Source organism: Lingula anatina, chromosome 5 (assembly GCF_051362555.1).
Source record: "Lingula anatina isolate TDL-2025a chromosome 5, LinAna3.0, whole genome shotgun sequence".
In the NCBI taxonomy this organism is placed as follows: Eukaryota; Metazoa; Brachiopoda; class Lingulata; order Lingulida; family Lingulidae; genus Lingula; species Lingula anatina.
The window spans coordinates 22534442-22548002 of record NC_141771.1 but is presented as its reverse complement, the minus strand read 5'-3'; the positions used below and the strand labels follow the sequence as shown (position 1 = coordinate 22548002).

At 35.4% G+C, this 13561-nt stretch overlaps 1 protein-coding gene across 3 annotated transcripts; it reads left to right on the top strand.

Moving 5' to 3' along the window:
* LOC106161797 (uncharacterized) lies at positions 1–11995 on the top strand. 3 transcript variants are annotated; one of them, XM_087012397.1, is made up of 5 exons: positions 1–110; positions 325–514; positions 9340–9652; positions 9870–10059; positions 11020–11995. In XM_087012397.1, the coding sequence occupies exons 3-5, from the start codon at positions 9431–9433 to the stop codon at positions 11328–11330; spliced, it is 723 nt and encodes a 240-aa protein (XP_086868523.1). In that variant the 5' UTR covers positions 1–110; positions 325–514; positions 9340–9430; the 3' UTR covers positions 11331–11995. The 3 variants fall into 3 exon arrangements, with proteins under 3 accessions (XP_086868523.1, XP_086868522.1, XP_013394280.2); XM_087012396.1 differs by lacking the exons at positions 1–110; positions 325–514 and adding an exon at positions 1337–1393; XM_013538826.3 differs by lacking the exons at positions 1–110; positions 325–514 and adding an exon at positions 9042–9156.
* The last annotated feature ends 1566 nt before the right edge of the window (positions 11996–13561 follow it).

Genomic DNA, 13561 nt, shown 5'->3' with positions numbered 1-13561 from the left:
TAAGGCGCGTCCAAGGAAAACGCATTGATATTCTGGCTCATCATAGATTGGCTGGTCGCTCTGAGACGGACGCCATTGCTGAGGGGAAGAGAGCCACTGCGTGGTTAAAGGTGAGATCTCTCTCTCTCCCTCTCTCTCCCTCTCTCTTTCTCTTGCAAAGTGCAACACACTAAGGGCATTTGTATTGTCATGGAAATGCGATCATTCCGGTTTATTTAATATACACATTTTGGCTCAACTTTGATGTTTATGCGCTTTATGTATCTAATTCAATGCCTTCTTAGTTTTACACATTGATTTCTATACATCATTTTACCTTTATAGAACAAATACGGCATTGATTTTACCGGGGTACCGGACGAAGCGTACATAAATGGCACCAAGGCAGTGACTACTGGAGACGGGGCCTTGACGTTCAGCACACTCCGCATCGACCCCGCCGCAAGGTACAGACTGGTGTCAGCCAGTAGAGGGGATAAAGCCCAGTTCTTCAATATTCCTATTTCTTCGTCAGGTAAGTGTGAGCTTTTTACGTCTGTGCATTCACAAGCTGTGCGTCTGTGCATTCACAAGCTGTGCAACATTTTCTCTGCGAGCTGCACGATTCAAGCAAAATTAATTGCATTTATAAAGCTTTCCGAATGAAGGATAAATGTGCACATCTGTTAGACTATCGGATCAAATATCGGATCAAATATGGCAGATCCACTTGAATGCTTCCCGCATATTTTCCTATTAGACACTGAGTAAACTCACACTTGATCAGCGGATCTGTTAGTCAACTGATCAACTATAGTAGTGAATGCGTCTATAAACATCTTAATCTGCGACTTACTGGAACTGCATGTCCAAAGTGTCGTAGACAATTTGCAAAGAAAGGCGACCTTCATTTTTATTAGAGCTTTGAAAGGCGGTATTCTCTCAGGTACAATAACGCTGAAATCGCTTGTTATAATTTAAAACAACTTCCTCTTCTCCCACACGAAGATGAACACATTTTCCGTAAATGTATTGCTTGATTTTGTAACAATTTTACTCTGTGTACAATAGATTATTTATGTTTTAATTAGAGGTTCGGTAAATATGTAAATGGAAAGGCACATATTTTGGTGAAATGAGGCATTGCCCTACTTTAAAGTTACATTAGAAAATTCGTCTAATAAAACTTATTTTATGTTAAGAACACGTCTCTTGTTAATAAAAAAAAAAAAAAAACATTTAGAACAAATGTGTTCATTCAAATAACCCCAAAGTTACTTAAGAGCCCATTACTAACAAACCAAGTCTGCATTTTTACTGCTTATTAACCATCTGAGTCTAGGTCTCTGTTATATATCAAGAATTGTGTCTAGACAGCTGTCACTTTATCTTTAATCATGGAACGTTCAAGCAGGTGAGTGTTTGCAGGCGTTCTGCGCATTGCTTACTTTTGTTTAGAATCCCTCTTTCTCTCTATTTTTATGTACAGACACAGATGTACACAGATGTGTCTGTACATATAGCCATCATCTGCGTCTGTCGTCGTCGCCGTCGTCGCCGTCGTGCACTTTTACCGATAACACGATAAGTGGAAAACTGTTTTTCATTTCAGCTTGAAACTTACAGAATTGATGAATATTCATAATACGCAGGTCAAGTTCGAAAATCAGCATGATCGGGTAACTTGTACGGAAGTTATGCTGTTTTTTTTCACTTTTTTCAGCATATATGCAGCACCGATAACACGATAAGTGGAAAACCATTTTACTTTTTGGCCTGAAACTTACAAAACTGATGAATATTCATAATCCGCAGGTCAAGTTCGAAAATCAGCATGATCGGGCCATTTTTAGGGGAGTTATGCTATTTTTTCACTTTTTTCAACATATATGCAGCACTGATAACACAATATAAGAAAAACAGATAGGCCAATTGTCATTATACTTACAGGAGTGGTCAATCTTACTAAAACGCAGGTTGAGTTCCAAAAACAGCATAATCGGGCCATTATTTTAGAAGTTATGCTGTTTTTTCACATTTCCTCAGATTCAATTGTTAGGCATGTTAACAGTCTCATTATTGAACTAATAAGATACGTAAAAGTGTTTGTTTGACATTTCCTGCATCTTTATGACATTATTAGTTGATTATGTAAAAATGATGGTAAACTTGATATCGTGTATTGTGTAATAAAGTGTCAAAAATGGAAATAAACTCATATCATTGTAGTTTGTCAGATTCAATCATCTGCTATCTTCAGAATCCCAGAATGGAGGAAATTGGACATTTAACACTGTTCTATTGATATTTTTCCCATCTCATCAATTTTCTTAGTTGGTCATATACAAATGGTAGTAATCTGTTTATTTTGTTTTATGTTAAAAAAGTGTTTTAAAAATGGAAGTAAACCCATTGCAGAACAGTGCTGTCATGTTTCAGCATATTTGCAGCACCGATAACACGATAAGTGGAAAACCATTTTACTTTTTGGCCTGAAACTTACAAAACTGATGAATATTCATAATCCACAGGTCAAGTTCGAAAATCAGCATGATCGGGTCATTTTTAGGGAAGTTATGCTGTTTTTCACTTTTTTCACCATATATGCAACACTGATAACATGATAAGTGAAAATCATTTTACCTTTTGGCTTAAAACTTGCAGAACTAATGAATATTCATAATCCGCAGGTCAAGTTCGAATATAGGCATGATCAGGTCATTTTCAGGGTAGTTATGCTGTTTTTTTCACTTTTTTCAGCATAGGTATATGCAGCACCGATAATACGATAAGTGGAAAACCATTTTACCTTTTGGTTTCAAACTTACAGAACTGATGAATATTCATAATACGCAGGTCAAGTTTGAAAATCAGCATGATCGGATCATTTTTAGGGAAGTAATGCTGTTTTTTCACTTTTTTCAGCATGTATACAACACCTATAACACATTTGTGCTATATGATGGTACTGTATGGATGTGTCTATGAAATTGTCCCTTGGTGATCACTAATTAAATTTAGGTCTATAAAGTCACTTGCCTGCTCATTAATTTTCAATTGGCCATTAAAACACTCGTTGAGATTTCCCTGTAAAGTCCCATAGGTTTAGCTCTCTTAACTGTGTCATAAAATTAGGATTTGGTGATAATTATGCAGATAAATGGTGTTTAAAATTGCAAATAAATTTACAGCAAAAAAATGTGTTATGCCAACATGCTATAGATGAATAACAGTGCTTTATTTTTCTCAAAATTGGTGGGGTTATTAATATCAAGTTAATACAGCTAGATAGAAAATTTGAATAGCAGCTTTATTGGAAATTTTTAAGTTTTATTAAAAATTTTTTTAAAATTATTTTTCAAACACCAGCATCCTCAAGATGTGATTTTTAACTCCCATCCACCAGTGCTGTGCATTTTCTGTATTTTTGTATATAATTGTTCTTTCTTCAGATTTAATTCTTGGGCATGTTAACAGTCTCATTATGGAACTAATAAGATATGGAAAAGTGTTGTTTTGACATTTTCTGCTTCTTAACGATATTGTTAGTTGATTATATAAAAATGACGGTAAACCTGTTATTGTGCATTGTGTAATAAAGTATCATAAATGGAAAGGAACTCATCATTGCAGTTTGTCAGATTTAATCATTCACTATGTTCAGCATCTGCATATGGAGCAAATTGGACATTGAAAATTGTTCTATTGATATTTTTCTTATGTCAACAATTTTCCTAGTTGAACATTTAAAAATGACAGTTTATTGATTATTTTGTTTTAAAAAAGGTGTTGAAAATGGAAAGAAAATCATTTCAGTACAGTTATCTCTTGTTTACATTTTGGCATTTTGAAAGTGTGACTCTGAACTTCCATGGCCTTGAAGACCTTCCCAAATCACATTTTCTGAATATTCATGATACTTTTATTTTTTTATAAAAAATTTGATGGTCATTATGCTGTTAAGTATTATGTTATATTGCATGAAAGTTGAAGAAAACCCTATTTTGGACACTGCTGCCAGGATAGCGATTAAGGGAAAACCATGTTACTTATGATAATCAACCTTACTGAAAAGACTGAAGTGCAGCTTGTGTTGGAAAACCATTGTAATTGTTTTCTGTTTTGAATGCAATGCAGTAGTGTGCTATTTGGTGCAATAAATGTATATGGATAGTAGGCAGTTAATTCAGGGCTATAAAGTAATTTGCTTAATTAATTTTCAAGTTATTTCAGGGTTATAAAATAATTTGCTTAATTAATTTTCAAGTGGCCATTAAATGAGATTACATAAACACACATTGAGATTTCATTGTAAAGTCCCATAGGTTTAGCTCTCTTAACTGTGTCACATATTTAGGAATCGATTATTATTATGCAGGTAAATGTTATTTAATATTGAAAATAAGTTTACAAAAAAAAAAAAAACATTTGTGTAACGCTTACATTAATACTAAAGATGAATAACTGTGCCTTATTTTTCTCAAACTCAATAGGGTTATTCATATCATGTTAGTAATTGTACAGCAAGATTAAAAGTTTTAATAGCAGCTTTATTGGTATTTTTTGTTATGTTTTATTTTACATTTTCTTTTAATTTTTTTTTCAAACACTAGCATCTTCAAGATGACACTTCCAACTGTCATCCACCAGAAGCGCTGTGTATTTTGTTTTTCCACATTAGCAGTTGTGTTGGTTTTTATGTCTTTAAACATTGTGTAATATTATTGTATGCACTGTCATCATTTTTCACATATAGGGATTTTCATTATGTGAATTTGAACTCTCACATATGGTCCTGAAACTGTAATCTTATTGACCATGTTATTCTGTTGTATATAATTTTGAAATTTTTATCTTTTACCTACTGGCATTTTCAGTGTGGGACTTATAACTCCCAAGGGTATGTAACAGTTCACTTTTATTGATACTACCTGTTGTGCAATATTTGCAACTTGACTTTACAGTTAAAGGGCTAATAACTGTTCTTTTTTGGCAAATAATTTTTTTTCTAAAAAGTTTTTTTTTTTTTTTTTTTGTTAAAATCTCTTAAGAAATTAATACAAAGTATAGCCACCTATGGAGGTCACATGGTCTGATGACAAGTTCAGATATCAGAATAATAGCTATGACTGCCCTTTTTGTGGTAAAACAAAATATATTATATTTCTGTGACTTGTTTACACTGTTTAAACTGAAGTTGGATGATTCATATCATGGTTATGCAGCTAGACTGAATGGCAGCTATAGTGGAATATTTTTTGTAATTTTTTCTTTAATTTTTAATTTTTCAAACTGGCATTTTCAAGATGTGACTTATCACTCCCATCCACCAGGAGCCCTGTACTGTAACTTTGTAACACTTTCTGTATTTTTTTAACTTACAAGTATGATTATTAATATATATTTATATATATATATATATATATATATTTTTTAATTGAGTTTAAGCAATGAGTTTAAGAAATGAGTTTAAGAAATTTTCACTTGATCTCATTCTGGCATTTCCAAAGTTTAACTCTTATCTGCCTCAAGCCTTAGGGACTATTTCCAGACCCTATCACGCTAACTGTGGATCGATGTATCTCCAAGGGAATTCTCGCTAAATTGCAATCAATGTAAGTGGCTTAGCATGTCACGCCTACTGAAACTGGCATGCCAGATTCCTAAGCCGCTTAAACTGAAAGCAATTTAGTGAGAAACCCCTTGGAGTTGGATTGATCCTGTTAGATTGATCTAGGTATGGGAACTCAGTCTAATGCTTGTTACACATTTTAATTTCATCCTAATTCAATGTTATGCAGAATTAGAATTTGATGTTGGCTATGCAGTTACAGTAAGCATAAGACATTAATGCATCAAAATTGACAGTATCCTATTTCCTGCGCTTTTTTTAATTACAATTGTCTGTACATTTGACAGCTTTGCTGCCTTGTTCTCTCTGTGTGTGTGTGTGTGTGTGTGTGTGTGTGTGTGTGTGTGTGTGAATGTGTGTGCATGTTTACCAAACATGACCTTAATGCCTGCACCAATCTTCACTAAAGGAAACCCCTCTTTTCCGCCTTGGTCTTAATTTTGGTGTCCTCCATGGTCAACTCCGGAGTGACCAGCACTGGAGCATATTACCCGAGACCATACATGTACCGGGTATTTCTACAAGTATGCCCCTTGTCGCAGACTCCCGACCACAGGTCAGAAACCAGAGACGCCTTGCTACGACTATGTCCTCACCCTCGTCAGCGATGGAACGGTTAACCTCAGCAACGTCCAAAGAAAGCGCAGTGATATTCTGACTCATCAGCGATTGGCTGGCTGCTCTGAGGCGATCACGTCACTTCTTTGTGCAACCAAGTGACGGGACATTGGTTCTACTTCCGCTCTCCATGTTGCAATTTATTCCGAAAGGCACGACGTGTCATCCATTTCGAAAGCCGGACTTTTCTGACTTATGGAGATCTTATAATAAGCGACGCTCTTCTGGAAGAGAGTTCGTGGGAGGTCGGCTTGGGGCGAGGGTGATATTTTCAGAGCCGGGAAATAAGAAGTGTGCTCGGACCGTGATGACACTTCCCGCCACTTTGCCAAAATAAAATAGTGTAAATCTTCTAGATTAGATCATCGATGAAGTCATTTCACGTAAAGGGGGATTATAAACAGCATGGCGTAGAATGATTTAATACGATGTGCAGTAAATATGTAAATACGAAATCACAATTCTTAAAGTAGTAAAAGGAAGGCGCTTCCTACTTTAAAGTGACATTAGAGAAGCCTTTGAGTTTTATTTCAGTTTTCATATTTCCTATATGCTTCAAAACTACCTCCGTGTAGCAGTATATCCACCACATTTAAATTGTGATTGAAAATTGGCCAGGATCTGGATGCTCTTATATGGTAGTCCTAAAATTGTATCGTCAGTTGTTGAAAAGCAAGGTGTGGCAAAGGGCCCATTCCCAATAAAAAAAAAAAAAAAAATAATAATAATAATAATAATAATAATAATAATATTAATTGTTATTATTATTATTATTATTATTATTGTTGTTGTTGTTGTTGTTGTTATTATTATTGTAATTATTATTATTATTATTGTTGTTGTTGTTGTTGTTGTTGTTATTATTATTATTATTATTATTATTATTATTATTATTATTATTGTTGTTGTTGTTGATGTTGTTGTTGTTGTTATTATTATTATTGTTGTTGTTGTTGTTGTTGTTGTTGTTATTATTGCTGTTGCTGTTGTTGTTGTTGTTATTATTATTATTATTCTACGTAGATGGCAGTGATTCTCGCTGAATGCATTCAGTTTAAAAGATTCACGTGTTGAGTAGAAAACTGGAAAGCTGATGATTATACGAGCACTTTAGGGACAAGGAAAGGCGTGTCGTTTAGTTAAATTGATTACGTTTTCATTATTTTTTATCATGTATCTTTTTATTTATTTTTATTTTTTTATTTATTCATTTATTTTTATTTTATTTTATTTATTTATTTATTTATTTATTTTTGTAACTCAGGTAGCATATTTTGGTAAAGCGTTCAGGTACCAGAAACCAGTATTTTAGTTAAATTTACATCATCTGTAAAACATCCACATTCACTTGTGGATATTACCATTCCCGTAATGGGATTCCGGTCATCATGACAAAGATAATGATGTCTATAAATTTGCATGGTTTACAACACAGTTTACCCTTGTTTACTTTAAGATTCGATGCAAGTCTTATCTCAAGCATCAAACCTCTACCATAAAATGTAAAAAAACATGCATCACACAGCTTTATGGTCTCGCTCCTTGGCATCTTTGCAAGGCGGTGTTGTCACATTATAGAGACGGTTATTCCGTTTGAGTTGTTGTAGTAGTTTATTATGTGTCACATGCACGATGTAGCGACATTTATTACGCAATGGTCAATAAAAGAAACACACGAGAGTATACAGTGTCAATAACAAAGATACTGTAAGTATAGTCAAATTCTTTTTGAATTATATCTTTAACATAAAATATATAATATCTATGGATATATTGAGACGAAATGGGGTTTTCTTCATTTAAAGCGAAACGTCACAAATCTAGGGTTTAATCAAGTGCTTAAGACAGTTATATAGAAAGAGAAACCTTTCCTTTACATCCACTGATGTTTTTATAATCATGCGCAATTTCACTTTATGTTTTACTTGGTTTATGTCGGCTAACTGCAGGCTCAGGAAAACCGCACATTTCCATAATGTCTTCTTTGCATTTCTTAATTATCTAAAAGGGAAGCAACAGAAAAAGAGATTAACAGTCTAACTGCTGGTAAAAAAGCAATACGCAGTTTAAAAGGATCCAGAAAGCCCCATAAAACCGTTCTGCACAACTCATATACATATACTTGTCTATTAATTCTGTTTACAATATTTTTTTATACTACTACAAACACGGGGAAACTGCTGATCCGACCCTAGCGGCAGCTTTTTGATGTCACAGGTCCCTTGAACCTGCAGGGTTTATTGGGGAAAATGAATCAAATTAATTTCACCTAGCTATAGGCAAGAAAATTATGTGGAGTAGCGTTGAAGTATTCCATTTTTACATGTAACACAGGTGATGCTTCCTAATGGCACAAAAGCAGTGCTGCAGAAGCATAATGTTTTTTCTCTACCGCACCCGGATCAGACGTGGAAGCTAATGCTTTTCTCTGTTCAACCCTATGTGATTTTTGGCGTAGAGAGCAGTAGACTGTACTGCATTTCTACTACAAACATGCTCAGTAGGGGATTGAGAGGGGGGTCAGGGGGTCCCAACCCCCTTTCGGTTTCTGAAAATCACCACACCAAGATGGCCCTCTTGAAATTAGAATTTTGACTAAATGAATCATAGCTCTAAACCGTACCGATACAAAGGTCACCGTTTGTCCTCCAAAACACCAACATTTTTCAGAGCCCTTGTGAAGGCCCTCCACGCTAAGTGGGGGGGGAGAATAGTCGGCTGCGCATTCGAGGCCTGTCGATGTCGTTCCTACTATATCGATACTACTGCATTTTCGTACAGGTAATGTTACCTAGGAGCCCATTATTAACCATTGCCACGTCTGCATATATATTTTTTTACCGTCTGCGACTAGGGCTCTTAATAATATAAAGAGATGTGCTTAGACAACTTTCAGCATATATTTACATAATGGAGATTTCAGTCAGGTGGGTGATTGCAGCCGTTCTTCATATTCGTTATTTATCGTGTTATTTATCTTTCTCCCTCTCCCTCTCTCTCTCTCTGTTTGTATGTATGTGTGCGTGTGAATATGTGTATGCGTGTTTGTGTATCTGTCTATTAACATACATGCAGCATAACCTAATTGCTTGCACCAATCTTCACTATAGGAAACTCCTTTCCGCCTTGGTCTTCATCTTGGTGGCCTCCATCGCCAGACCCGGCGTGGACAGCATTGGTAAATATCACCCAAATCCATATATGTACTTCTTCGGGCATGTCCCCTGGCAACGACGCACGGACACGTGTCAAAAACCAGAGACACCTTGCTACAACTATGTCCTCACCCTCGTCATCGATGGAACGGTAGACCTAAGTAACGTCCAAGGAACGCGCAGTGATATTCTGGCTCATCAGCAAAAGGCTGGCCGCTCTGAGACGGACGCCATTGCTGAGGGGAAGAGAGCTACCGCGTGGTTAAAGGTGAGACTACGTAAGATCTCTCTCTCTCTCTCACTCTCTCTCTCTCAATTGAAAAGGGAATACACATTTGCATTGCTATTGTCATGAAAATATAATTCCGGTTTAGTTACCAATAAGCATTTTAGCTCATCTTTGATTTATATACACACTATCTATCCAATTTAGACACTTTCCAATTTTACAACATTAATTTCCACACACAATTCTATCTCTTAAGAACAAATACGGCATTGATTTCACCGGGATACCGGACGAAGCGTACATAGATGGCACCAAGGCAGTGACTAGTGAAGACGGGGCCTTTACATTCAGTACCTTCATCTTGGACCCCGCCGCCAGGTACAGGCTTGTGTCAGCCAGTAGAGGAGATAAAGTGCAGTTTTTCAATACCCCTGTGTCTGAGTCAGGTAAGAGTGAATCTTTTACGTCTGTGCACAAACCTTATGTCACAAGAATGGAAGTCCGAGATACCACATGGTTAATATAGGTTTAGGCTAGTTGGTGTATTGGGATTAGTATATGGGACGAATGTCACCCGTGCAGAGTGATGGGAAGCCGGTGTAACAGTAATTCTAGTCCCCCAGGAACCGAGGCCCGTAGTCATTTAATTGGTTTATGGTAATGGTTGTCCGTAGGATGAAAATAAAGAACAAATTAATAAGGTTCTGATAATTAAGTTAACACTTTTAGAGGAAATTTAAGCTATGTGCCTCAATAAAATGGAATCTTCACATTTGTATTTTAATTTTTTATTATTTTCTCTTTCTTTTGCATTCGAAATGTTATTTTAAAAAATATATATGATGTACATAGTACGCTACATTTGTTAAAACACTAAACAGTCAACTGTGTTTAATTTTAGAATATATGCATAGTACATGTAGATATGCAGACTTGAAATAAATATTGAAAAATTTTCCGGATCATTTTTCATCAGTTTTGTTTTTTCCCCTATTTTGCTGACTGAAGCATGAAAATAAGAATTAAAATACAGTTTGAATTATTTAATCTTTTTGATGTTATTGTGACATCAGTTAATTAATTGAATTCCCCAGTGAAGCAAACAAAGAATACATTTTCTATAATTAAGTTATACGACAGCTATTGAAACAGAACATGGTAGTCATTTAATATGTAGCGACACACCTGATTATATACCTCTCCATTCAAATATCTTGTGTGAGGTTTTAGAAAAAAAAACGCATTTTTACCTTGGCATACCCCATTCCCTGTACCTTTGAAACTACAGTCTTCCATATCAATTGTCAAATCTGTAATGTTATGATGCAAAATGAAAAACCTTAAAATAAAGGTGACAACGTACAGGCATCATTACTGTAGCTTAATCTCACATTCCTCTTCTTCAGGCTGGATAGTGACGGTTCATAAAGAATTCCAGACAACCGGTACATTCGACACACTTCTCCCTGAAGGCGCAAAGATCTTATACGGCGATTACGTCACTTGCTTCGCATGTAGCAACATATTCCAAAAGTCAAAACTTGTCATCCATTTCGAAAGCCGGACCTTTTTGACTTACGGTTCCCTCACCATAATCGACGGTATTCTGGAAGAGAGTTCGTGGGGGGCTGGCTTGGGACGAGGGGTGATGTTTTCAGGACCGGGAAATAAGCAGAGTGCTCGGAACGTGATGACATTTCCCGCCACTTTGCCATAATTTCGGTATTTACAGAACTTTTGGCAGCTGATTGGTGGTGCATTCCATAGGTTTTAAAAATACAATTGGCTTGTTGAATTAAACGCGGATTAAATGTATTCTGACGATTCATCAGACAAATTGGCAAACGCAAGTTTTGTATTCCCATATGTTTAATATGCACACCATGCCTGGTGGCGATTAATTCTTTTATCTGGATATATATTAATGCAATTTTAGTATTTTGGGTACCATTATCTGTAATTTTATTTTATCTTCTATATTTAAATCAAGCAACAAAAGGAAATATGTCACAGCATGTATTGCATAAAACACGGCATGTATTGAATATTGTACCCTCTTAACTATCGAAAATCGACATAGTTTTATTTCTAATTAACGTGCGGTACGACAGCAAACACAGTGATATGTTGTGTGAAGCTATAATGCTGACCACTGTAGTCAGTAGCAGACTTGAAGGAAACTTTAGAGGTACTGAAGATCCAGAGGACCAGCACATCTAGAAATCTGCAGGTCCTTCTTATTCTGTGCAGGCCATAGGTCATAGCTGACACTTGTATTGATACAGATACTAAGCTATAGCCTTGCCATCTACACAGTGCCATGCGATGCATGTGTGAAAAGGGCATGTCTAAGGATGGTTACTCTTTGAAACAAAACAGCGACGTAGGATTACGAAAGAAAAAAAAAAATATATATATATATAAAATAAAAAGAAATAAAGAGCAGCAGTTATTTTGTCCCGACTGCTTTCATTGCATCTTCAGAGGGTTCGAAACTTTTTAGAATAAATAAAGGTGTTTATTTGCGTAAAGTACGGTAAAAATGCGTATTTTATTAGATGGCGCTGTGCGGGAGTAAATTAGCGCCGATTTTGACAACTAGCCAGATTTTCCGTCGATACTTACAAACCGAAGAGTTTGCGGTTTTTTTCCTTTAAAAATTGAAAGCCTCCATATATTGGCAATCATTTTTCTCAATTTAAGCGAATGTTATATGTATTAACAAATTTCTCGCATTATAGCCCCTCCCTAGGCATACATGTATACGTGTTTGGTTTTGTAAAATTCCGTCCTCTGTATTCAGGACACGGTGGAAAGAATTATTTACGGTTTGTTGGTAAAACTATGCTATTTTTCGACAGAAGAACAAATGCTTATTCACTTTACAAAATATAAAATTTCAAGCCAGTGTAGATTTTTTGCAATGTAGATTTACATGTAACGTCCTAATTTTCAACCAATCGCCATTCTCTGGCTATTTTGTTACTCAGACGTAGCGAATGGACAATCATGACGTGCCGAAGTACACCACTTTTCGACAGTATGTGTCCTACTGGTGTGAGAAAGCGTGGGCCCTCCTCGTGTTTTCTCTAACTGGTGACTATACTTCGTTGTCCCCACAAGACTGCACTGAGCGATTTCACAGTCGACATTAAAATGGTGAAGATTACTGAAAACAAAAAATCGTTCTGCTTGCGTCTGATTTTCTTTGTCTTAACCTCAGTACTTAGCAAAAGAATGAAAAAAAAAAAAACATTTAACATAACGAAGACTCATTTAGTTTAATTTCTAACACATTAAATTGTTATTAAGAGTAGTGCCTATATAACCAGCAGAGTCCTATCTTTATAATTCTTGTTATATGCCATTTCGATCATATGCATGTATAATTATTCAAATGAAAATAAAAATTAAATAATATATCAAATAGTTTCATGAACAAACATGAAACAAGTCAACAATTAACTTATATTAAGTAAAAAAAAAAAACTGTGACTGCGATAAAATAACATGATGACAGTGCTTATAAAGTGATAAAATTAATTAACTCATACGTCTCTATGCAGATATTTATGTAATTCAACTACAATTTCTGCCCACTTTCAGTATGTACACACACACTGGACAATAAAAGTGTCACCCTACTGAACCAATAAATGAGATAAATGGCTGTGGAATGATATCCTCCTGGTATCAATTTATTAACATCAAATTTCACAAAAAGACCAACAATACAACTCATTAGTCACATTATAAATACCAGGTATTATAACTTTGATTACTCCGATTCAGGGGGGGGGGGACACTTCTATTGTCCAGTGTGTGTATATTAAACGAACCTAGTGATATATGGTTCTAAAGTACGTTATAAGTGTGTTCATTACCTTTTTTTCTGTAACAGTAATCACAATTTAAACATCATCACATTCTCAAATCATAAAGTCATTG

Coding starts and splice junctions, on each gene's coding strand:
- LOC106161797 (XM_087012396.1), top strand. Junction 9,653..9,869: donor GAGCTACCGCGTGGTTAAAG/GTGAGACTACGT, acceptor CTATCTCTTAAG/AACAAATACGGCATTGATTT. Junction 10,060..11,019: donor TACCCCTGTGTCTGAGTCAG/GTAAGAGTGAAT, acceptor CCTCTTCTTCAG/GCTGGATAGTGACGGTTCAT.